Source organism: Neolamprologus brichardi, chromosome 23 (genome assembly GCF_056152115.1).
Source record: "Neolamprologus brichardi isolate AB-2024 chromosome 23, ASM5615211v1, whole genome shotgun sequence".
NCBI classification, from domain to species: domain Eukaryota; kingdom Metazoa; phylum Chordata; class Actinopteri; order Cichliformes; family Cichlidae; genus Neolamprologus; species Neolamprologus brichardi.
This window is the reverse complement of record NC_142125.1, coordinates 10,241,722-10,266,391: the sequence shown is the minus strand read 5'-3', so window position 1 is coordinate 10,266,391 and position 24,670 is coordinate 10,241,722. Positions and strand designations below refer to the sequence as shown.

The window sequence follows — 24,670 nt, the reverse complement described above, 5'->3', positions numbered from 1 at the left end:
CACCATCCACCTGTCAGTTAGAGAGGCCACGCCCCTAGTAATACACACAGTTTGTGTATCGGGCTGTGAACATGTTAATTCAATTCAAGAGAATGCATTTAGCAACCTAATTAATGAAAAGCATTTAAACACATAATTTTATTATATAAAAAAATGGCATCAAACATTTTAATAATGTTATGCTTGGCTGAAATCAGTTTTGTGTGAATGTTGTAACCTGTGTCCTCAGCTTTTAGCTTGTGCATGAGAGGCTGAATAAAAAAAACAGGAGATATCTGCAGCTTCCACCTGTGCTGCATCATAGCACATTATTCTGCAGGTAGAACACACACTCAGGTGTGTGTGTGCTGTTTAATCTTGTAAAGAAACTGCAGTATGTTGTGAAGAGGAGCTCTCTGATGGATGATTGTCAGCTCTGTGAGGTGGATTTAGAAGTTAAACGGGGATGAAGGGGGTAAATGCAGGATTAAAAGTCACACACCTGGTGATCGAGGTGATTTAACAGAGAATTAACAGGTCTGATTTAAATCACTGATCTGTGGTCTGATCAGCACTGTGGCAGTTTGATCGATTAAAATGTCCTCCTGAAATTCCAGTTTGAGGATTAAAATTCTTCCTCCACCCAGGAGTAATAACGGGCAGGATGCTCAGCGGCCGTGTCCATGATGTGTCTGGCGTTGCGTCTTCTCCTGCAGATTCGTCCCTATCCAGCTGACCGTCGTCATCAGTTTCAAAGCTCTCTGCTGTGGTTCTTACAGGTTACACAGCAAAACGATGACATGTTGTTCCCCAAATTTGTGCTTAATGCAGCGCTTTTCCGCAGGCTGGGTCCGGTTTTAACTCAGATACTTACAGTCTGGGAGGAAGTGCTGATTACAGGTATGAAAAAAGAGCCATTCTATAATCTTATTGAAATAAAGTGGATAAAAAGTGGATTAGTAAGATTATCCCCACCTGTTCTGTGATTCTACATGGATCCACCCCCAGACTGAGAGCACCTGATGGACAATAGAAGAGATGGACGTAGCTTGTGCTGAAGTGCCCCAAGCCATTCTTTCTCTTCTCCAACAGAGGGTGACTGTGTTTTGCGTGGCCGTAGGGAGGTCTGTCAGAAAGCGGCCATTGGCTATCCTGCTCTATAACCAGAGTAAACAGTTTCTCGTCCTTTTAAATGAAACATGATGTTTGTTTTATAAATCGCCGTCCTGTTAAACTCAGACAGACATGTCGTCCTCCGTTTCTCAGTCAGTGACAAAAACTCAACTGTAATGTTTCACCAAGTCTTCACCACAAAATGTGCTGGTTAACATCACGGGGATGTAAGGAGATCAGTCCTCACAATAGACTCTAAGCTTATGCCCCCATGTTGTTATTACCAACAACAATATGCTACTGTTTTTACATTTAGCATATTGTACCTACAGGATAGGGATTTCAGAATGTCAAAATATGCTGATGGCTATTGTTGGTCTCTTTCAGAGGAACAGGAAGAACAGTGTAAATCTCATCAGTTTTTGATTAAACCAACAAGCTTGTCTTGAATTACACAGGCCTCATAACAGGTCTTTCACTTCCTGGTCAGTCTGTGGAAGTTGTTGATGGCTTTAAGTATTTGGGAACAAGTTTACTTGATGACATGTTTAGTTTTATGGTTAATGTTGACTCTGTTTGCAAAAAAGCTAATCAGATATTGTTTCTTGTTAGGATGGGGTTAGCCACAGCGTTGTGGAAAGAGTTTATGTCAGCTTGGCTAAAAGCATCCTTACATTCAGTGTGGTAACCTGACTGTGGCAATCATGAACAAACTTCACTGGATCAGTCCGGTCTATCGTTGCTGACTGTAAACACCCTCTTCATTCTGACTTTTGCTCTCGTGACGACGCAATAGGATGCCTCTAGGGAATGCCAACACGCCCCAAAGGAATCATTTGTGCAGAGAGCAGTCAGTGTGCTGTGTAATAAGATGCTGGGATGTGCTTCTCTTGTTGTTGTATTGAAGTTTTGTATGTGTGTATGTAGGATTTTTTGCGTTGATATGAAGTGATTTGATTGATTTGTTTATGACTTTGTGAACCAAAGACAATTTTACATTCATGTGGATAATATAGTTATTTTGTTTTATTCTATTCTTGCTGATACGGGGTGAGATTTCACTTCATATCTCAGAATGAACCAGAATCTAAGCCTGGTTCTGCCAGAGGTTTCTTCCTTTTAAAAGGGAGTTTTTCCTTCCCACTGTCGCCAAAGTGCTTGCTCATAGGGGGTCATATGATTGTTGGGTTTTCTCTGAATGTATTATTTTAGGGTCTACCTTACAATATAAAGTGTCTAGAGGTGACTGTTGTTGTGATTTGGCGCTGTATAAATAAAAATGAAAGTAATCCATACCTGCAGCAGAGCAATGACTGACCTCCAACTGTGGACGGATCACTTCAGATGTTCTCTCAGGTGAAGTTTAGTCCTCCTCCAGAGAGTGTTTGACTCTGCCCATCAGGGCCCCTTAACACAAACACAAACAGATCCTCCATCTTGGTTCTGCTAATATGTTTATATGACCTAACCACAGCTTTCAGTGAATGCTGGCATCAAACTTTACTGTAACAGCTGTGAGAACAGCCGCACTCATCATGTTGTTTGAGCTGATTGGACCAGTTGTTTTTTTTTAATTTTTGGGCAATGAAGTTGGTGACATCATACTGAACAGCAGGTCTGGTCCTAAACATTACAGTGGCCAGGGTGACCTTTGTTCTAAAACCACCAGCCTCTGTGAAAATCAGCATGTCAGAGCTGCAGCCATCGCTGAAACGTTCGCAGAAATCTGTCTGACATGCCCTGATTTTATCTGTTCCTCAGAGGATGAACTCACAGGATAAATTTTGCACATCATCACTTCATCAGCAGACGAAGCATGGAGAGGCTATCCTTTATGTGTGGTGTGAGTGCTGAGGGTCTGTCAGCAGCATTTGGTATAAGCTGTTCTGTGGATGTCAATCTGTATTCACAACCACTCCAAAGGTAATTAAATCAGTTGAAAGTTGATTGAGTCTGTGGGGAAAGTGGGTCATTGCAGCAGCAGACAGTAACAGGACCAACAGAGTATAAATAGAAACTGAGCCGAAACAAGCATCGCACACGCTGATCTAAAACTGCTGTGAAAGTATGGAGGATGAGGGATGTGACAATAAGATCTTATCTGCAGTTTACTGTTGAGGCTTTCTGCAGTGGTGTGTAGTGTCCAAAAACTCCAACCTCGTTTGTTCAGACCATCAGTTTATGAAAGTCTTAAAGGGGAGGAGCTAAAGCAGCATGACCAACCCAGTATGAGAGAAAGAACTGTGAAGCATGCATAGTGACTTGGCGAAAGTCCGGAGTTAAAAAAGTCCCGGGGGGGGGGGGGGTCTTAATTTGGGCTGCTTCCTTGCCTCAGACAGTTTGATGACGTGGTTGCATTTTATTTGTGAGTCATGTCAACTTGGAGGGGAGGTGCTAGCATGAATGGTGATAAAGGACTGCCTGAACTCTGTGTGTGTGGGTGTGTGTTGGAGCAATGAGCAACCATAATAGAAGAGTTGGCTGCATACATCCGCTCCCTGCAGACTGTAACAACACACTGCTCTGAATTTGTGTGTGTGTGTGTCCCAGCTTCCTGTCCTTATATAGCCTCCACCCCCAGCCTCTTTGATTGCCTCAACATTCATAAACACAGTCATCGTGTTGGTATCAAGTGCATCATTTAGAGCCTGCTTGTGTTAATTATGCATATCTTCAAAGCTGTAGTTTCTCAGGCATGGTTTTAAGGCCTTGCAGGAATTCCAGGAGTCCTGGAGCTGGGCTGGGAACATTTAAGGTGGTCCTTTGAGCCTTTATGAAGGTTTAGATTGTGGTTTGAAGGGAGCTGTTAGAGAGTTCAAAGTCAACTTTAAAAAGGATCTACTTGTCCAGAATTGAGAGTTAACTAAAGGAGAGTCCAGTAATTCCCACTAGAGCCCTTTGTGATTCATGATGTGGTTCCAGTAGGTTCAAAATAGGTCATTCTGGGCACCATTGACCACGTTTAATGCTTTTGGTAATAAAGCAGGATGATGAGGTAGCTACTTCTTTAGGTCTTTATGGAGGTTAAAAATTCTCCAGGCATTGTTGAGTCATGTGTCATTGAACAGCTCCAGAGATGGTTAAAGATGCTGAAGGTTCTTAAGAAAGACCAAGAATGTCCAAACCATAGTCTTTAAGGGCTGTGTAGACCTCACAGACGAACCTGGTACAGGGAAGGGTGGGGTTCCTACCTGAGGAGAAAGAGCATGGACACAGGACAAGACTACGAACGAATTACTGAATATCCATCCATCAGCTATAAAATAGTGATGAGTCTTTGGCTGTTGATCCCAATCAGAACAGAGCTGGTGAATCTGTGAGAACCTGCTGGAAGGACCATCTCTGGCACTCTTCATCAACCACATCTTCATGGTGCAGTAGTTGGACTCTTCTCATCGCAGCAAAGAGAGACAGCGGCAGGTTCTTGCTATTGGGTCCGCCAGCGTGTCAGCCTATGAGCTGCTGACTTCACTGTCCTGCCTCTGTCCCCTTCACACCATCAATTAAAAGGTCCAATGCCCGTCCTTCATAGTTCTGACTGGTTATAACTGACTGCTGCTTTCTCCACGCCAGCGTTTCAAGAAATATGGAAACATTCTAAAAAAATGTTCAGTTTTCCATCCCAGTTATTCAGGGATCAGTTTGTGTAGAAACGATCATTAAAAATGAAAAATAGAACTGGGCTGATTACTTTCTGAAGCAAGTGTAAATGAAGGGCTGTGACCGTAAATGTGTGCGAGGCACCAATGAACGTCTTTACCAGGAGGAGCGCTAATGGAGAACGAAGAGGAGAAAAGGATTGGGACAGAGAGAAAAATGCACAGGAGAGGGGGAGGGAGAGGGGTAAGGAAAGGTAGAGCAGCAGCAGGAGGAGGGTGAAGGGAGAGGGAGAGCCGGGGATGAGGAAAGGGAGTAATCGAGGTTGGAGTGTATAACAGAGCTGTACGTCGCTCTCAGCTTCAGCATCACAGCAGCCAGCTCTCTCTCTCTCACACACACACATCACATTTTCTGGAGATCAGAGCGCCACAGCAGAGCTGAAACTGAGACGGCACACACACACACACTCTCTGCCGTACATGTGGATTTATCTCTGCGTGTGAAGACTGAAGTATGGACCATGTTGCCTCCAGGTTAGTATGCGCTCTCACTCTGTGTCTGTGTGTGTGTGTTCTAGTGGATTATCAAGCGTCTGTCAGAGCTGAGTTATGAGACGGCTCATTACGTGTGTGTGTGTGTGTGTGTGTTTGCTTTCCTACCTGATCCCCGTCAACATATCGAGTAGGGGTCACCTTTAACCTGTGTGCATGTGTCTGCACACAATCAGGTGGGGAAAGACAAATCATGTGTGTGCTGCATTATTTTGGTGTGTGTGTGTGTGTGTGTGTGTGAGTGAGAGAGAGAGAGGGAGAGGGAGAGAGACAGCAGCACTTTTACCTATGATGTATTTTGCTGTGTATGTGTGACGGGCATGGGCTCGCTCTCAGGTTCCCCGTGTGGTGCTGCATCAGTATCAGGACCACAGATTGGGGCTCTGAGCTGCACCATGACCGATGATAATAAATGCATCCATCACATATGTCGGGTCACATGATTGTCCCGGCAAGCGTTCTGTTTCTGCTGCGTGGAGCTCGGTCTGGAGGCAGAGGGCAGCGTACACCATCCTGCCAAAAGTGTTCACTTGTCTGCCTTCACAGTGTGCAAAACTGACTGACCTCCCATTCTTAATCCACACAGTACACATATGATGTCAGCCCTTTGCAGCTGTAACAGTTTCAGCTCTTCAGACAAGTCTTCATGCAGATTTAAGAATGTTTATGGGGATTTTTGCTGCAGGTCAGTCAAGTTATTAACACCAGGAAGGGAGCATCCCCAAACTGTTCCCAAAAAGTTGGGAACACGAAAGTGTCCAAAGTATGCTGAAGCATGAAGCGTTCCTTTCACTGGAACTAATGGGTGGAGCCCGACTCCTGGAAAACACCCCACACTATAATCCCCCCTTCACCAAACTTTACGCTTGGCACAGTGCAGTCAGACAAGTACCGTTGTCCTGGCAACCACAAACCCAGACTCATCCATCGGAGACGTGTGATTGGTCACTCCAGAGAACATGTCTCCACGGCTCTGTGTCCAGTGGCACGTGCTTTGCTTTACTTCGTCCAATGCTTTGCTGTTTGTTTGGTGATGTAAGGCTTGGATGCATTTGGTTGTCATGGAAACCCATTCCACACATTGTTCTTAAGCTAATTTGAAGTCACGTGAAGTTTGGATGTCTTTAACGGTTGACTCTGCAGAAAGTCTGTGAACTCTGTGCACCATGATCCTCAGCATCCGCTGAGCCCGCTCTCTGATTTACATTGCCGACCACTTCGTGGCTGAGTTGGTGTCGTTCCCAGTCACTTCCACTTGGTTATAATCCCATTAACAGCTGACTGTGGAGTCTTTGGTTGCGAGGACATTCCTAGCGTCCTATCACAGCACCACACTGGAGCTCACTGAGCTCCTGAGAGCGAGCTATTCTTTACAAATATGTGTAGAAGCAGTTTGCATGCCCAGATGCTGATTTTATACACCTGTGGACATGAAACTGATGGAACACCGGGAATGAGGGATTTGGATGGGCAAGTGAATACTCTTGGCAATATAGTGTATTTCGTCCAGATGTTCCTTAGCTTGGCAGCTGTTTCCAATCAAACTTAGACATTGGGCATTTTAGCCGTTTATGCCACGGTAGCTTTACCTGGCAGTGTTTACAGTGGACCTAATATTTGTTTGACCCTGATAGGTGTAAGTCATCCCTGGTGTCAACCCTGACCTTGATTTTGTGAAGAAAAACAAAAAGGACTTTAGTTTTGTATCAGCACAGAGCTTGGAGATCAGGTCATCCCTCGATGATTCCTTAAGCCTCAGTTATACGCTGCTGCAGAAGCGAGCAGCTGGAGACAAAAACGGGCACATGAATGTCCGGATCTTAGCGCCAACTGTGCAATAACGAAGTCTACGTCACTTTCTGCTTCCGGGCGCATGGAAGCAGAAAGTATCATCCCTGCTTCAGACCTCAGAGGGCTAAAAGAGGTCCTTATAAGATTTTGCGCTGTGAATGACTTTGGCTTTGCATGTTTCATCTAATCTCATCACGTGTCCAACATTTTATCCATCTCATTGGATCTATTCTATTTTTTAATAGCTGTTATCAAAACCACCAGTAAAAATTATATATATCCACCACCATCCCAACCAGTTGTGCCAGATAGCTGCCGCTCCCCGATCCTGGTTTTAGTGGAAGTCATGTTTTGTTAAAGGGAGTTCTTCCTTCCCACCATCACCAGGTGCTGTTCATGGGGCACTCCCTCTAATATTATTTTGTTTTTATTTTACAGCATGTTGGGGCGACTGTTGATGTCAAATGGCGCTGTAGAAATTAAACTGAATTTAATTCAAATATAAAAACACTGTAGTGTTCTTACAAGACTCCTAGAAAAGTATAGTTCCATCCATCCAGCCATCCACCCACCTACCTACTTATAGCTTATCCAGTTCTCTGTCAAGACAGCAAGAATATAATTTAATGACGTTTTGTCAGATCTGCTTTACACACATGCTGGCATCAGTACCTTGATGCACCAACTGTGGAAACACCAGCCGCTGAGATAACCGACCAGTTCGTCCACGTTAGGAGGCTGGAGTGTAGCGTCGGCGTAGACTGCAGTTTGTGTCCTGTATCTGTTTGTTTTCTCTTCTGTTCCCCCCTTTGACTTCGTCTTGCTGGTTTTGTTTAGGGACTCAAAAGTACCTGGTTGGGTTTGTGCCAGTCCATCTCAGGGTTACCACAGAGAGACGTGTAATCATCAGATTAACATAACATGCACACGTCTGGATCTTAGGAGGCTCATTCTGCTGAGAAACTGGTCTCGGCCGGGGGTTCGTGGTTTGTTCCCGGCCCTCGGCCACATCCCCAAAATGTTCTGAGTCTGCTTTTACACCATATGAGCCAGTGGGCTGTAAAATATTATAATATTATGTGTGACAGAAAAAAATAAACTAAAATATAGAAATGAGAGCTTTCAGAACTCTGGGAAAGCAGTCTAAGCTTTGTGGGGTCTCGTCTTTGAACTGCATGTCTTCATTTACTGAAAGGAGCTACCTCAGGTGTTAAAGCAGATGTTAATCAATAACACAGACTAACGGAAAACTGGTTTTTGTGTCTCTCAGGTCTGCATGTTACTAGCACCAGGATTTCTTCACCTGTTTATGATAACAAATAGAAACAAACCCAACTTTAATCCACCATCAGTCTCGCTTACAGAGGCGCTCCAGAGCAGCCAATCGCCTTCACAGCGAGTGCTCCATCGACCTTTTTCTCAGCAGAGCAACCGGGCTGTCAGCGTCGCTGTAATTTATGAGGTTAATGTTGGCTGCGTCCCATTTAGCTTTACCTGTTTTTCAGGGTCCTGCTAGCTGGAATGTGAGGTACTGAGTCACTCCGTGCTGCTTAGGTTAGAAGACGATGTGAGCCGTGCAGCGGTGCACAGCCTCATCTCAGGCACACACACTGATCTGTGTGTGATATTTAATCGTGTGTCAGTGTGGATGCGTCCTCGATTGTGTGTTGTCCTTAAATTATCGTCTTTGAGCAGAGATGTGTTGTTGCTAACTGGACTGGTCCAGGCAGATTAATGCACCCTTGTATTGCTCATGCTGTAGGGACTGGACTTCCTTTTAGAGACAAACTGGTCGCTGTACTTTAAATCATTACGTTTTGTGGGGATGAGCTGGTTTAAGGGTTGAGTAATTCTGCAGGAAATGAACGTAAATCGATGTGAGGTCCCCTGAAGTGATGAAAATGGGACGGTGTGTGTGCAGCAGGCTGAGCTGTTGCATTGCAGTGACCTCCAGGAGCTACTGCAGCAGTGATGCACACAGCTTGAAGGAGGATGCTCTCTGCAGCTTTAGTGTCTTTCTTAAACTGCTTTCAGCGTCCCATCTCAGACATTAGAGGTGACAGTGCTGCTTTATAAGCCATTAAAAGGGCCGCTGGTTTTAAGACACAGCATTATTGTCCCTAATGGTTTTATTCAGACGGGCTATGGCCGTTAGGAAAGAGCCACTCGATAGCCGCCTCTAATGAGCACGAACAGACAATAGAGGAAGTCATATACAGGATTCAAAGCTACATCTGATGTAAATGTGACCTGTTTACTCTTACAGGTCGTTAGGGTGTTTGAGGGAAAGTGTTAAAGAGCTTTCCACACAAGCAGAGGCCAGAAGCAGAGCACCAACCAGAGGCCATCAAATGCCAGCAAGTTTCAAAGAAGACGGCCAAATTGATGGTTGCCAATGGCTCCCATGGCTGCTTTTGAACAGCTGGCAGCATAAAGCTCACTATATGTAATAAAAGCAGACTGTGAGTGCATCGTTAAAGCTGTGCTGTTCTCAGAAAAGCCAAACTCAGGTCTGGACTCTGATTTAGACTGAACAGACCACAAACCTGGTCAGGCTACTTTTTTCTGTGTGTAAAAAATCGATTAATGGTAGCAGATACTTGAGCTCAGGCTGGTGTGGCTGTGCATGCTTGATCTCATCTCAGAAGCTGAGCAGGGTCGGGCCTGGTTGGTAGTTGGAGCTGGAAATACCAGCCTGTCTCTGAGATGGCCATCCATCCCTGAGCCCGGTTCTGCCGGAGGTTTCTTCCTCCCCACTGTCGCCAAGTGCTTAGGGGCATCTGATTGTTGGGGTTCCTCTGTATGATTGTAGGTTCTTTACCTCACATGATATTAAGTGCTGTATAAATAAAATTGAATTGAATGAAACCGTTAAGAGCTGCAGAGCTACACAGCTGGTTAGATATGTTAAAGTTTTAACATGGCATTTGGACTGACTCACTGCTGCCTCTGCTGGACACTAGAGGGTTTGGCTTCCTGTTTAAGGTTTGGACTTTGATAATTGGTCAGAACAGTGTGTTGCTATCCATCCGTGAAGCTCCATTATTCATTTTTAGTTTTGTTTATATGAGCTCCAAACTGTAAAACGTCCACTTAGATTTAAAGTCTGTGAATCCTGAAAAGCTTGAAGCGCTTGGCTTAAAGGTGAGAAAAATGAATAGTAATGCTGTCAGGCAGACCTCAGAGAGAAGGATCATTAAAAGCCTTCATTCATTCCAGTGCTGCAGACACTTTAATGAACGTGGCGTCCTTCCTGCAGCTCACTGTGCCTGCAGAGCATTTTCTTTGTGGATGTTGTCATGTGCACAGTCAGGTGGATTCAGAAACAACGCGGGAGCTTGGCAGGAAGTCGGGCTTTGTGCATCTTCGTTTCCAGCAGCTTTTCCACCTGAGTTCAGCCTCACGCAGGTATCCCTTTTTCCAGCACACGTCCCGTTACTGGCCCATTATCAGCACAAACACACTCCTGCTCGTGTGTGACGCATCAAAGCCGCAGCAGCAGCCTGTCTGTCTGTCCGTCCCAGAGGGCACTGGAATAAATCAGCTGATGGCGTTTCCTGCTTTTAATGCCAGACCTTTGAAGTGTTCAGGTGGAGCTGAGCCTCAGCAGTTTGTATTATTGGGTTTTTTATCTTTATTGACAGCTGGCTGATCATGGACAGGGACAGGAGAGGTCTGTGATGTGTAAAAACAGTGAACAGTTTGAACATCCTCAGCACAGATTTAAGACCAGGGCTCTAGAGTGTGACCAAAATTTTCAATAGTGCGACTAAAAAAAAAAACCCTGTTTGAGTAAAAAAAAACAAAAAACTCTTCGTGTGGTCAAGAACAGACACACATTATGCCCCTATCGTGGTCTAAACCAATCAGAGATAGCCAGGGGCGGGACCTCTCTGATCCACACAAAGACGTAAACACAGAGCATCCGATGCATCAGATCAGGTTTCTCTTTCTTGGCTTTCTCACCCGACGGCCTGTACACGGACACGCCGTTGGGGCTGAAAGCCGACAGCTCACTGATTCTGATGCGTCGGGTCCGCGCTGTCTTTACGTCTTTTTTTGCGCTAGATTCTGAGCTGCAGGTTTTGTCTGTCTCCAACCAAAATTCACCGAGCCAGTAGCAAAAGAAGCAGCATACTACGCTTCACATTTGATAAACATCGTCATGAATTCTCTCTTACTTTTGCTATTTTTAACCTCACTGAGCTCTCTGAGTCTCTTGTGACTGCAGAGATCATAAAATCCAGCATGTGACTGAATGTTGACGTTTCTGTCTTTGGTGGAAACCTCTACATCATTTCCTTTGTGTCATTCATGGATTCAGGCAGTGATTCACCTGAAATCTACATGAATGATGTGTGTATGGTTGAGTGGCATTAGTTTGATTGGTGTGTTAAGTGTCGCTCAGCTACAGAAGCTGTACTTCAGCTCATATGTTAGACAGACACGATTCTAACGTGCAGAAATAAAACTCAGTTTTTCATTTCGTTCTTTCTTTGAATTTTTTTATTTTCTGTTTGTCGGCCTTGAGAAACTTTTGCACATTAAACTGGGTTAGGCGAACACGTAAAGGCTAAAGAAGCTTACCAATGACATTTTGCCAGATCTGGGTGTGGGTGCCGAACCAGAGTGCAGCACATCACACTTCATCAGCCCCATCACTGGGTTCAGTTTAAATAATCCCCAGAAACAGGAAGTCGTATTTCAGAAGTGCTGTGTGTATACATGTAGGTGTGTGTGTGTGTGTGTGTGTGTGTGTGTGTGTGTGTGTGTGTGTGTGTGTACGTGGTCTGTGTGTGTACGTGGTCTGTGTGTGTACGTGGTCTGTGTGTGTGTGTTCAGTAACTGTGTCTCACCTTGCTGTCACCTTGTTCCTGCACAATGGTGCATGTTTAGGTAACACTATCAGTCTGTTATTGGTCGGATGCTGTTACGTGTCCAAACAGCTGTTGTGGAGTGAACACTGAGATGTGATTGGCTGAGTACCTCTTTGTAGACACCGAGGGGTAAAGCGCTGAACGTTAACACGTTATTATTAGTTAACGAGACTCAGATTTAATTGTTCATCTTCCGGATCAGCTGCTGACATCTTTGAGGATAAAAGTGATTCGACAGCTGTAAAAATGTTCTAATAATGAAGGCAGTGTTTCACAATACAGCACACACCTCCTCCACATGACCCGCACGCTTTGTCTAATATAGCTGACCTGTTGTATGTGTTGAAGGAGAAGAGGAGTGTTTCCACCCTCAGATACGCGCTAATTCATTTACTGTAGTGTGTGTGCAGATCTGACTCGCAGCCGGCTGTGAGATGCGGACATCCAGAAAATAAAGTTGATCTCTGCAGCTGCAATCGACGTCACAGAAGGTGTAAAAAACTTAAAATGACAGGAAAGGAAAAAATAAAAATAAGTGAAGAAGAAAACAGAGACACACACACACACACACTGACAGGACGTTATGTTGTACAGGTTGGCTCTAAAAGGCTTTCAGGTGTTGAACTGATGGAGCTGTGACGGCTCTCAGGGTGCAGCACTGAGTGCTGCAACAGGCTGGTGTGACTCTGAGACTGTGAGTGTGTTACTGTTACTGTAGGCGGGAATCATTTAGGCACAAATACAAAGCGTTACAGTAATCTAATGAGAGGAATAAGGTGTGGCCGACCTGCGACGGTGGAGCTCAGTTTCTTGATGGGCTCCTTTGGGTGCCTGTAACACCTGCGCGTGATTACTGTGAAATGCAGACATCAGTAACACCTTCAGATGTGCATAATTTACATTTGATCTGTTTTTGGACACATTTCTATCTGTGATATTAACGAACCAATACCCGAGGGAAGTGCAGATAAGGAAGTGGATTTCTGACATGGTAGAGCTTCACAGTTCACTTTGCTGTCCTCCCTGCAGGTTTTATTATGGACTCACGTTTGTGCACTAAAGTAAAGATGGATAAATGCTGTGCATGTCTCGTTATTCTCCCCTGATTGAAGTGTGTGGGCTGAGAGTGGTGTGCATGGGCACAGTGCCACACTGACTTACCTTTGAGCGAGCCAAGGTAACACAATTACAATTACAAACATTACATGAGCCTTTACTGTGTGATATGCAGCAGCAGACACACTCATTTCTGCCTTTTCCTGATATTCCTCAGCATTTTAACTTATTGTTGGAAACTCCTTTTAAGCCTGTGGGCTGGACTGATATGGTCACATGACCACTTTTGATTATAGGATAGGGCTGAAATCTTTCAGGCATTTACCTGACAACATGTTCTCCTACTCTTCCAGCGCTGAGAGTAGCCACTGTTCTTTCAGTCAAAGGTCACACACACATCTGCATTTCCATTCTCATAATCCAGCTGCTGTGCGCCTGTTTTTTCTGCATCACGGATGTTGGCTTGTGTCATCACACCAAAGTCTTCCTGTTACTTCGGCTCACGTGTCTGTGCAGCAGCGTCGGGTCCTGTCGTGTGCCCGCTGGGTTTTAGTTTTACGGATGATGTGAAATATTTGAACCAAACAGCAGACACACACACACACACACACACAGTAAAGGGATACCAAATTCAGAATGTGTGTGTGCACTGATTTACTGTGACATGTCACCTTGCTAGAAGCACACACAGATTCACATTTTGAATCTGACACCCCGTCACGCAGGATTTTGTGTGACAGGTTGTCACTGCTGTGTGTGTGTGTGTGTGTGTGGTCACTGCAGACAAACTGGACCACAGTGCTGTAGAGGAATGGTAATGTGGATCATGTTGAGCTTGTATTTGCTTTTTTACGCCTTGTGCAGCCCTCACATGCTGATGAACGCACTGGGGGCGATCCCTGAGCCACTGCTGCCGTTAAACTGGACTAAACTGTCCTTGAGGACTACAGAGTGTTAGAGGAAGGGCGGAATGAAAAGTTTAAGAGAATGTGGGCAAAAATCAGGTCTCACGGACCCAATAAAACCAGGTTACAGGCTCTGAAGAAAAGTGATAGAGACAAACTGGAGCAACATTCATGAAGTGGAATACCACACTGAGGGGAACGCCACCATCCTGCTGCGTTTGTGTGAGAGAGAGAGAGAGAGAACCTGCTGCAGGCTAGAGCGACAGTGTTCATCAGTGTGTGACAGTCGGTACTCGGTGCCATCACGCTGAAGGCAGCCTGTGTGCTGCATTGATATGCATGTGCGCCGTCTTTGCAGCGCCCCCTGTAGTCACGCTGTGTTTGTGGCTTGCCGCCTCTACCAGCCTCCCCTGTCTCCTGGAAAGATGTGCGAGGGCTGAAGTTTCCTCTGCAGCCTCCTCTCAGCTCTCAGACACAGATTAGAAACAGAAGTGCTTCTACTTTCTTCTCCTTAAGTGTCTCCTGTGTGTGTGTGTGTGTGTGTGTGTGTGTGTGTGTGTGTGTGTGTGTGTGTGTGTGTGTGTGCACACGCACAAGCCTGTAGATTTAAGCTTTTATGACCTGCAGTTCAGGGTCTGCATAAACGTCCTGCTCACTTTCCAGTAGAAGTAATGATGACCACTTCAGCAGGTCACATTCACCCACCTGCCCATCCTCTTGTTTTTATCTGAAGCTGAGGTGGGAATTGTGTCATATTCCACATGGATTTTTCCTGAAAGTGTGTTCGGCCTCCTCCTGAGGGATTCTCAGCTGCTTCCAGCCCAGATAAGAAATAAAATCTCTCCAGTGACTTCGCAGTCTATCTCCTCCCAGTCCTCCTCCCCGAAGGGTGCCATGATTAGACGCTGCACCACCTCTGCTGGCTCTGCTCAGTACGAAGAAGCAGCTGAGCTTCTTGTAGTCCATGCCTCGTTCTTTCTTTCCTTACCCAAAGTGAATAACCATGGGTGAGGGCAGCACCGCGTTCTGCCTCTGCTCCTCCCAATTACTCATGGATGACTCATTCCCAAACCCAAAGAAGGAGATCTGAATACCTGTGTGATATATTTTGAAATGTTGGGTAACCACTCCATCTGCCTAAAACTAGCTTCTCTAAAAACACTGAAGTGTGAGAAACTGTTTTACTTTAATTTATAATGAAGAAAAGACTAAAAACTGATATTTTTCTCTTGCTGGTTGTTTAAAAGCTGCAGACTGACTTTTCTGTGACCTCAGCAGGAGGATGGAGCGTCATCCATAACAGATATGACAGTGATGAGAGGAGGCACTGGGTGAAGGTGGGTTGCAAAGTGGAATGGAGATGTGCAGCAGCTAAGTAGGCTGACCTGTTGGATTTCTGAACTTGATTCAATCTTTTATACCATTTGGACAAATTTTGCTGCAAAATCTTTCCACCATGAATGAGGCGGTGCCCAAACTCACCGTCAGGGTTCAGTCTATTTAATCATCTGGATAATGTCCTGTCTGTGACACGTAGCTGCTGTCCCATTGTCCACCACCATGCACCTGCAGTCCATCACTGCATAATATTTGTTGGATGAACTGAGTCTGAACACCAAACTCTGAGCTGCATTCTGCTGCTTTGATAAACCATTTCAAATTAGTGGCCGGAGCAGCGGAGTGGAAGTGGTTAATTAATTTGGTAGTTTCTGTACTGCGGGCACGGGGCAGCAGTTTAGCTCCTTATGTATTTTTAATAGATTTCTGTCAGCTGAACACATTGAGCCTCCTGAGAGGAGAGCTTAACAAGACATCCTGTCATCCTGACCAAGAGAAGCACTCCCAACAATTTAATTCACATTAAACACACAATAAAAGGTGCGCCTGCTCCTCTTCCAGACACGCCTCCATCATCAGAGTAGCAGCCGGTGATGGAGGCGCTCCGTCCTTCAGCCACCTCTCCTTACCCCGAGAGGCATTAACACCTGCAGTTACCTGTCACATTAAAGCTATTAATAGCTCATTAAATACACACACACCTGCCTCCCGTCTGAAAACTGTTAGCCTTTGATTAAACTGTATTTGCGTATGTATGTGTGAGATTTTAATAGCATGGTTGTGTGTTCTCTGTAGATATTTTTGTTTTCCAGCTTCACACAGGCAAATGCAAAGTTATTTTTATATTTAGTGTTTTATGGAAACGCTGCAGGGAAAGTCTGTGTGCAACTATAGACTGTAAAAAGAAGATGGACATTCAGACGCTCTGCTTTAGCATTTTGGCTGTGACCGTATTTGCGTGAGAGGATGGGGTGCTCACAAAGCTCCAAAAGCACAAACACAGTGCAGAGGTCCAGTTCAGGTGAAGCTAGCAGACAGGTAGCAGCTACAGTTACCTGTGTCACCATCCACCTGTCACTCGCAGAGGCCACGCCCCTAATACCAAACCAAACAATTTGTGTATCAGGCTGTACACGTTTGTTTCTGCTGTGACATTTTAACATCAGGTCTGTGGAGCCTGACTCACTGTTGCCTCTGCTGGATGTCAGAGGAGCTGCAGTGACCTCAGGTACCTGAGGTGGCGTGTGAGGAGGTAGTGATGAGAGCGGGCTCTTCTCGGGTCCATGTATGAATGTGATTCAGCTGTGGACGATATTTTGGGGTGGCTGTTTGCCATCTCAGATATTTCCTATGATTCTCGACGTGCTTAGCTTCATGGCGTTGTGTTAAGTCGTTTGTAGCTGAGTGTGTGACAGCTTCTTCCGATCAGCGGCCACAAACTTGATAGTAATTAAATGTTCCCTGTCAGAGTGTGTCCCACCTCAGCGCTGGGAGCAGAGAGTCATTAATGCCTCCTAAAGCTGTGGGAAAACTGAAGGAACTGTCTGAATGGGGCTCTGTGATGAAATCAGTGTCAAACACATCCTGTCTACACTCTGCTGCTTGTTCATTTGCCGTCAGATCTCATCTGACCTGGTCGTTTGAGTCGATGCCACAGAGGAAAGGAGGCGTTTGTGGCAGCTTGTTTTCCTTAGAGAAAATGCTCTGACAGCAACATGATGATTAAAAACAAGTGCTCAACTTGCTTCCAGGCATGTCTCAGAGAATATCTGCTGCCTCGGGCCCCAGAGCCACAAACACAGGACTGGTCTGACCTCCTGACCCCTCAACAAGCAGGTTTTGGTACTTGAACCTGAGCAAACAAAAGGAAACAAAAAGTGCTCCAGGACTGATCTCCGAGTCTGACACTGATCATGGTTCTGATGCTGACAGAGGCCCATTTACATCATCATATTAAATGTATTAAATTACAAATACTGCACTCTCTGCCTTCGTGGCATGGCAGCGTGGCTTCGGTGAGTACTGAACGCGGTCGTGACCTCACCGGGTTTGCTCGGCTTTGAATCAAACTTTATACGCAGTGTCTCTGGCTGCTCGCAGCAATCTGGGGCAGGCTGAACCGAAACACCAACTAAACTTCGGTCTGCGGCTTCAGTCTGCATTCATTAATGCTGTCATCGTCATCTTCTCATGGCTCCTCATCCTCACCTCCCTCCTCTTCCTTAAACTGAAGCTATTTAGAATGAACTTTTCTGATGATTTGAACCTGGACAGTCTCTTCTTCAATGTCACCTCCCTTTGCAGCTTGTACAATTAGTTTTAATGTCTTCAGTTTTGTGCTTCCATGTAAAAACTAAAGAAAAATGTCACGTTTTAACTGCAGATGTTTTACGTTTTCTTTGGTGTCACAGGAAGCCGCTGATGGTTTGCTGTCTGGAAATCAAGTCTGGCTTCAGTTATTCTCCAGTTTAAAGCGGTTTACTGGTTTTCAGTTTATCTCTGATAACTGCAGTGACCTTTAAATCCTCTCATCATTTGACAAAAACACAAAACCCTTCACATCTTCAAAGCGGCCACTGATTCTGAAAGGTCAGGAAGCGCGAAGAGCAATAATTAAAGGCACGTTTGCTGACAGTGGAGGAGTTTAGTCTCAGCTGCAGGTTTCCTCACCCTCACCGTTTGTTGTTTCTTTCACAGATCATTAAACTGATTTTTGTTTGACACCAGATTTGTCTCTGCTTTTCTCCTCGTCCCATCCTCCCTCCTCTCTGTTTCGTAATTACCTCCTCACCTCGTTACTCTTCTCCTTCACATCTTAAATGCTCCTCTTTGTTCTTCTTTCTTCTCTGCTGTTGTGTTTTGGATTTCTTACACACTTTCTTTCACATTTTTCTCCTCTTCACCTCCCCCTTCATGCTTTTAATTTTATCTCCTCCTCCCTGTCTATGAGCCAATCTGAACACCGGGCTCCTGATCACTGAGTGAATCTGAGGCATTATTTTTCACATGTAAGTGGCTTCCTGGAAATCCCAACAAATACAGCCATAAACCTCTATCAGTGCTCGGACTCTTTGTCTTTTAACTTGGCACATTTATATAACTGCTCAAAAAGATTATGCACCAGCGTAGGGTCTGAGAGTGCATCCAAGGATTTCATCCTCATACCTAATGACAGTCAGGGTGCTGTTGCCTCACCTGCAGAGGTCTCTGTGTCCCTCCATGGATAAGCCTCCCCAGACCAGCATAACGTTCTCCATAGCTTCTACAGACCCTTTCACGTCTATCACATGTGCTCAGGGTGAACCTGCTCTCATCTGTGAACAGCACAGGGCATTCTATGACAAATGTCAGTCAGAAGGCATCGGGCCCCCAGGCCACCCTCATGAAGCCTGTGTCTGGTTGTTTGTTCAGAGACGTTCACTCCAGCGACCTGCTTGAGCTCCTTTTGTAGCTCTTCCAGTGCTCATCCTCTCCCTCCTTGCACAGAGGATCAGATTCCGGTCCTGCTGATGGGTTAAGGCCTTCTACGGCCCTTTCCGGCTCTCCTGGAATCTCTTCCATGTTCCTGAGACTGTGCTGGGAGACAGCAAACCTTCTGGCAGTGGCACGTATTGATGTTCCACGCTGGAGGAGTTGAACTACCTGTGCAGCCTCTGTAGGGTCCTGGTATTACCTCATGCTACCAGCAGTGACACTGATCTTAGCCAAATGCAAGACTAGTGAAAAACAGTCATAAAAGACGAGGAGGGGAAAATAAAAACCATTCCTGGTTTGGGGTCGTCTCATTGTTGCCCCTCTATTGCACCCCCCTCTGATCTGTACCTGATCAGATCAATATCCAGGAATTTAAGTAACTTGATGATATGCTCTGATTAAAAAGTGTTTTTGTGAGAAGTGTATAATTTCTCAAGTTGGTTGTTCTCCTCTCCTGGTTCTCCTCCTCTTCCCTGGGCTGCAGAGCGGTGGTGTGAGCGTTATGGAGACCTGCGAGGGGAGCTGCTATGCGTGGAGCTGGAGAAGGAACGGCAGGGTTTGGGCCTCAGCCTGGCGGGGAACAGGGATCGCTCCCGCGTCAGCATCTTCGTGGTCGGGCTCCATCCCGGGGGGCCGGCTGCCCGCGACGGGCGCATTCAGATTGGAGACGAGCTTCTGGAGGTGAGAAGAGTCCAGATTATCATTTTACATAAATTACATCAACCACAGTGAGAGTGAAAGCATGGCATTCATGAGAGATGATTTTAATCATGTGTGAGGAATTCGGTGCAACATCTGCAACATCTGGGCCATCCCTTTTTTTTTTCTTTTTTTTTCTAATTTGTTGTTGTCAATTATGTCAAAGCCTCATGCAGGTGGCTCTTCTACCTGCAGACGAGCAAATGCATCAGACTGAAGAGAAAACACTTGAGTGCAGCTCTCAGGTCGATCTGCAGTGTGTGTGTGTGTGTGTGTATTGATATAACATTTTGCTTCTTGTAGTTCTTGGGGACCTTTCAGCGGTCTGTCGCTCTCAGGACACATTTACTACTGTTGTTGTCTGTCTGTTTGTATTCAGGAGGTAATAACCCTCCCTCACTTTCAGCACCTGTGGACATCAGGTAACTCGTCTCCACCCCTCTGTCTGCATTTCAGATTAACAACCAGATTCTTTATGGGCGGAGCCACCAGAACGCCTCAGCCATCATTAAGAGTGCCGCCTCCAAGGTGAAGCTCATCCTGCTCAGGTAGGACTGCAGTGCATGGTGGGAAAGTCTGAGCATTTAAAAAAGGTTTCATACACAGTGGCCTGCTGCGTTATGGAACCTTTTGGTTATCAACCTAACACTGGTGCTGCTACCAGTGTTAGTTTGATAACCAAAAGCAAAACAATAATAAGTAACATTTTTATTCAGTCAACAAAAAAAGTCATTTTACAAATAAACTTTTCAGTTTCAGTGTCTGATTCAGCAATCTGTGATCTCTTCCTCCTGTTACAGCAATAAAAAAACGGAATTAAAAATTAAAATTTCATATAATTAAGATAAATAATATTTGACTGATCTCACAACAGCTGAAACAAACAGTAATAATAAATATCAGTAATAATATTTCAATTTAAAATAATTAAAGCAATATTTGTGCATTAAGTTGTTAAAAATTATTAAAGAATTATTATTATTATTAAAGACTTCTTTGCAAAGCCGTCCGGTGAGCTGCTTCAGACGCTTTGGCCGGTTTCCTGACCTAAACACTTCCTGACTCCGCCCCCTTTTTATCCTGTATAGCATGTTCTATTGCCGTGTGTCTTGATTGTGAATAATATCACAGTTATTCTCTGATGCTGTCGTTCATCCACAAAAATATAACCTTGTGCGTCAGTGAGGAGGTCTGTGCAGGAAACTCATGAAGAACAAGCTGTTTCTGTTTCCTGTCACTGCATTCTCTGCAGCACATCATCAGCTGATGCACACTGAGCATGCTCAGCTGAGTCTGAGGAAAACACAGCTGCATTCCCTTCAAAATAAAAGCTGCTTCCTGATGTGGAGGATGACTCCCAGGCTGTGGAGATGACACTCAAAGCATCCCAGAGCTCAGACTTTACCACAGCAGGGACAGTAGAACGCCTCCTTCACACTCACTGAGGAGTCATTTAGGATCCAGGGAGGAGATGGGCAGATTATACTCCTCGTTCCTCCTCCTCTTCCTCCGCAGATCCATAAATGATCTTTTGTGATTTGCAGCTTTGAAGCAAGCGGGTGTGTTTAAGTCCAAAGCCTGGCTCATGGGGCCGGGTTAGCACTCCGTTACGCAGATTTAAACCCTCAGCCTGACAGGATGAAGACCATCGCGTTTATCCTCCTCTTTCTGAGGAGAGTTTATCCACATTGTCACTCAGTTTCACCTGATATGGGACGTGACGGAGCTGTAAGTGGATCAAATTATCAGCACAGGAGAGATGAAAGGGAGGAGATGGTTTCAGGTGAATGTGCTCAGACTTTAATCAGCACAGATTGTTCATGTTTGAAGTGTGAAAAGCAGACGTTAGCTTTGATAAAAGGAAAAATTGGATTCAACTTTTTGTCTGCAGCCCTCATTTCGACAGGATGTCAGTGGCAGAGGTGAGGAATGAAGTCCTCACTGTTCTCTTCTAATTTAACTCATCACTTAAATTTAGCCATCAGAGAAACAGCAGAATGAGAGACACTTAAGTTGAAATCCTTCTCTGAGCTTCAGGCCGTACCTCTCTCCAGGTTTGGTGAGAGAAATTTGAAGATTTTGATTGGAGGTTACTGATTAGCGGGTATATGTGTGAGTAAGGCTCTCATGCACTCTTTGATTTGATATTCGCAGAACGACGAAAATCGCAGATCATTGACTGCTCACATCCCAACCCGCTCTCATTGTTCCCACTGCTTCATACCAGCCCCAAACCCAGCGTCCCCACAGCTACACCTCAGCCCACTCCCAGCATCCCCACAGCTTAATCCCAGCCCACACCCAGCGTTCCCACAGCAACACCTCAGCCCACTCCCAGCGTCCCCCATAGCTTCATTCCAACCACTCCCACCATCCCAGCTCACTGCCATGTCCACACAGCTTCATACCAGCCCACTCCCAGCGTCCCCACAGCTTTATCCCAACCTGCTCTCACCATCCCCACAGCTTCATCCCAACCTGCTCTCACATCCCCACAGCTTCATCCCAAACTGCTCTCACCATCCCCTCAGCTTCATCCCAACCCACTTTCAACACCACCATAGCTTCATACCAGCCCACCAGGTCAAAGCAGCTCTGACCTCCTGAGAGGGAGCTGCAGTAGATCAGCGGATTTTCTCTTCAGTTCTCTTCAGGATGTTTTTCTCTGTATGAGATCACGTTTACATGGTTTGTGCATCATGTTGCTTTTAAGACTTCCTGACTGTTATATGATTGGCAGATTTATCACACAGACTCTGGTCCGGTGTCTTACAAAGACAAACATCGGAGCTAAGCAAGCGTCTCATGGGGCCTCACCCTGCAACATACTTTAATAACGGGGCTAATTCTGCATGAAACTGTAATAGAAAAACAGGAAATATTAAGCTGCTCATACTGAGCATTTTGATGGGGTCAAACCACCAGGTTAATGTTTAGTTAAGATTTCACTGATGAGCATCTCAAAGTTATTCAATTGATTTTCTTTTTATTAAAGAAAGCAGGTCAATATGAGACATGAAACACTGTGCAGTGTGACACCTGTAGTGTCACAGGTGCAGTGTGACAGGTAAGCGGTCAGAGGATGAACCCGTCTGACTTGTTGATTTATCGTGACTCGTGCAGCTCCTCAACGGGGCATACGGGTCGTGGTGGGGTTGTTCTGCAGGCTGATGCGAAAAGATGCAGGTGGATGAAGGTGTCAGTCTGAAGTGTGAGACTGCTAAAGATCTCCTTTACCGCATCTGATTGGTTGTTCACTGCACCCCAGTGTCGGCATGGAAACAAGTAAATCACAGGGAAAACAGGAGATCAGAGTGCTCACTGAGCCGGGGAAGCGGCAACCAACAATCAGCTGACTTTAATGTGTCTGTGATGTCATCATCAATCCACCGGCGCCGGTGTCTGTCACTTCCTGACAGCTGTAGTGTTGGCGTGAGACAGTGATGGAAACGTGTGACTGATGGTCAATCAAAACCCGCAGACTTCACAGGTTTAACGAGACCTGATCGAATCATTGATTTCTGACGTCAGAGACGTCTGACGTCAGAAACCTGACTGATACGTTTCACCTGATTTAGCAGCATTACATTGTTTTATTTTTGTAATTATTCACAAAACAGTTGAGAGGAAGTCTGATGATGTTTCCAACTTAGTGTTTGTGTCAGTGTTAGTCTTCTCTTCTGCTGGTGTAAGACGAATGCAGCATAACAGATAAACCTGACTGAAGCTGTAACAAATGCTGATCTGTGCTGACTCACAGATATCTGTAACACTACCAGTGTTGGTCAAGTTACTTGAAAAAAGTAATTAGTAACTAATTACTGATTACTTCTCCAATATAGAATAGAATAGAATAGCTCTTTATTGTCACTGTTACAAGAACAATGAAAGGCAGTTTGGCATCTCTCCATGTGAAATACACAATAGTGTGACTTATTCTTCCTGCAGCGTGAACGCCGTCCGCCTCTCAGGGTAAACGTGGTCTTTAGAAGGAATCAGTATGGTGGAGGAAGGAGAGGAGGAGGAGGTGGTGTGTTTGGAAGAGATGAAGGGACTCCTCCCATGATTCCCTGATCATATCAGTGTTTTGTTTTGACTCTTATGATGGTCCTCTCTCTCTCTCTCTCTCTCTCTCTCTCTCTCTCTCTCTCTCTCTCTCTCTCTCTCTCTCTCTCTCTTTTTCGTCCTTCCTCCTGCGGCTCTGATTGAATCGTGTCAGAGCAGCAGGACGTTGGTGCTCTCGCCGTGTTCAGCATCCTCGGACTGAGTGCTGCAGTAATGAGCTCTGAGAATGAACATAAGAACAGGACGAGGACCTCAGCCGCTCCTGTGATGCAGATGGCTCCATTTAATGGCGATGCCTCAAATCCAACGAGCTTCAGACACCTCCTCTGAGGGTTTGAAGTGACGGCGGAGTTGTTCCACATGGCGCTACGCCCTCCTTCATGTCTGCCGGCTCTCTGGGGGGCGTTGCTGCTGTTTTCTGCTCTGTTACCCGCCAAGCTGTTGCTGCAGTTGTAGATATAATAAATGCAGCTTCAGCCGGGCCCAGTGGACTGAGCCTGAGTTTGGATTACAGCTATGGCCCTATCAGGAGAGGAAGAGGAGGAGGAGAGATGGTGTCACACTGTCTGCCATTACAGCGTTACATTTTCTGTTTACACGTCAGTGTTTAAAACTTAATTCTGCTTTGTTCCGGCCTGCTGTTCCTCTCATTCGTGAGTCAGCTGGGACATGAGAATTTTGCAGTGTGTTGATGTATGCAGAGACTGTACATAAAGGTTGAATATCGTCTTAGGTTTGTGATGTCCTGGCATGAAGGTGAACATTTCCATCATCACAATTTTGCCTTTTTGGGGTCAGATGAATACGGCCTGGATCGTTTGCTTTCTCTGGCCATCCTTTCTGACTGTAACAGGTCCTTCAGTTCCAAAGCAAACACTACGTTCTATTCAATCAGAGCTGAAACCAGCAACCAAGACAAGAAACTCCTTTGCAAACTTTCTAGTGACCTCAGTGATCGAATGAGCAGGCGACCCATTTCCTGACTTCTATCCAATCAGACATCATTTTACAATCAGTCACGCTGACAGCCAGAAGATACCTGCTGCGTAAGACATAAACACACAAATTCTGCAGGTGTGGCAGAGCTGTGATCCGAATGTATCAAATTTCAGATCCGTGGAAGAAAATGAATGAATCAATATTTAAGATTTCACCACTAGGTGGCAGTGTTTTATGAGAAAGTGCTGGCGTAGCTGTCCCTGCAGTGCAGGGGGGATGACGT

At 45.4% G+C, this 24,670-nt stretch overlaps 1 protein-coding gene across 9 annotated transcripts in view; it reads left to right on the top strand.

The window, feature by feature from the left end:
* patj (PATJ crumbs cell polarity complex component) overlaps positions 1 to 24,670 on the top strand; it is a 79,180-nt gene that overhangs the window by 37,845 nt on the left and 16,665 nt on the right. For all 9 annotated transcript variants that reach the window (XM_035907623.2, XM_035907622.2, XM_035907626.2 and 6 more), the window contains exons 29-30: positions 19,169 to 19,365; positions 19,840 to 19,931. In XM_035907623.2, coding sequence (XP_035763516.1) covers positions 19,169 to 19,365; positions 19,840 to 19,931 — 289 coding nt within the window. The remainder of the gene's footprint in view (positions 1 to 19,168; positions 19,366 to 19,839; positions 19,932 to 24,670) is intronic.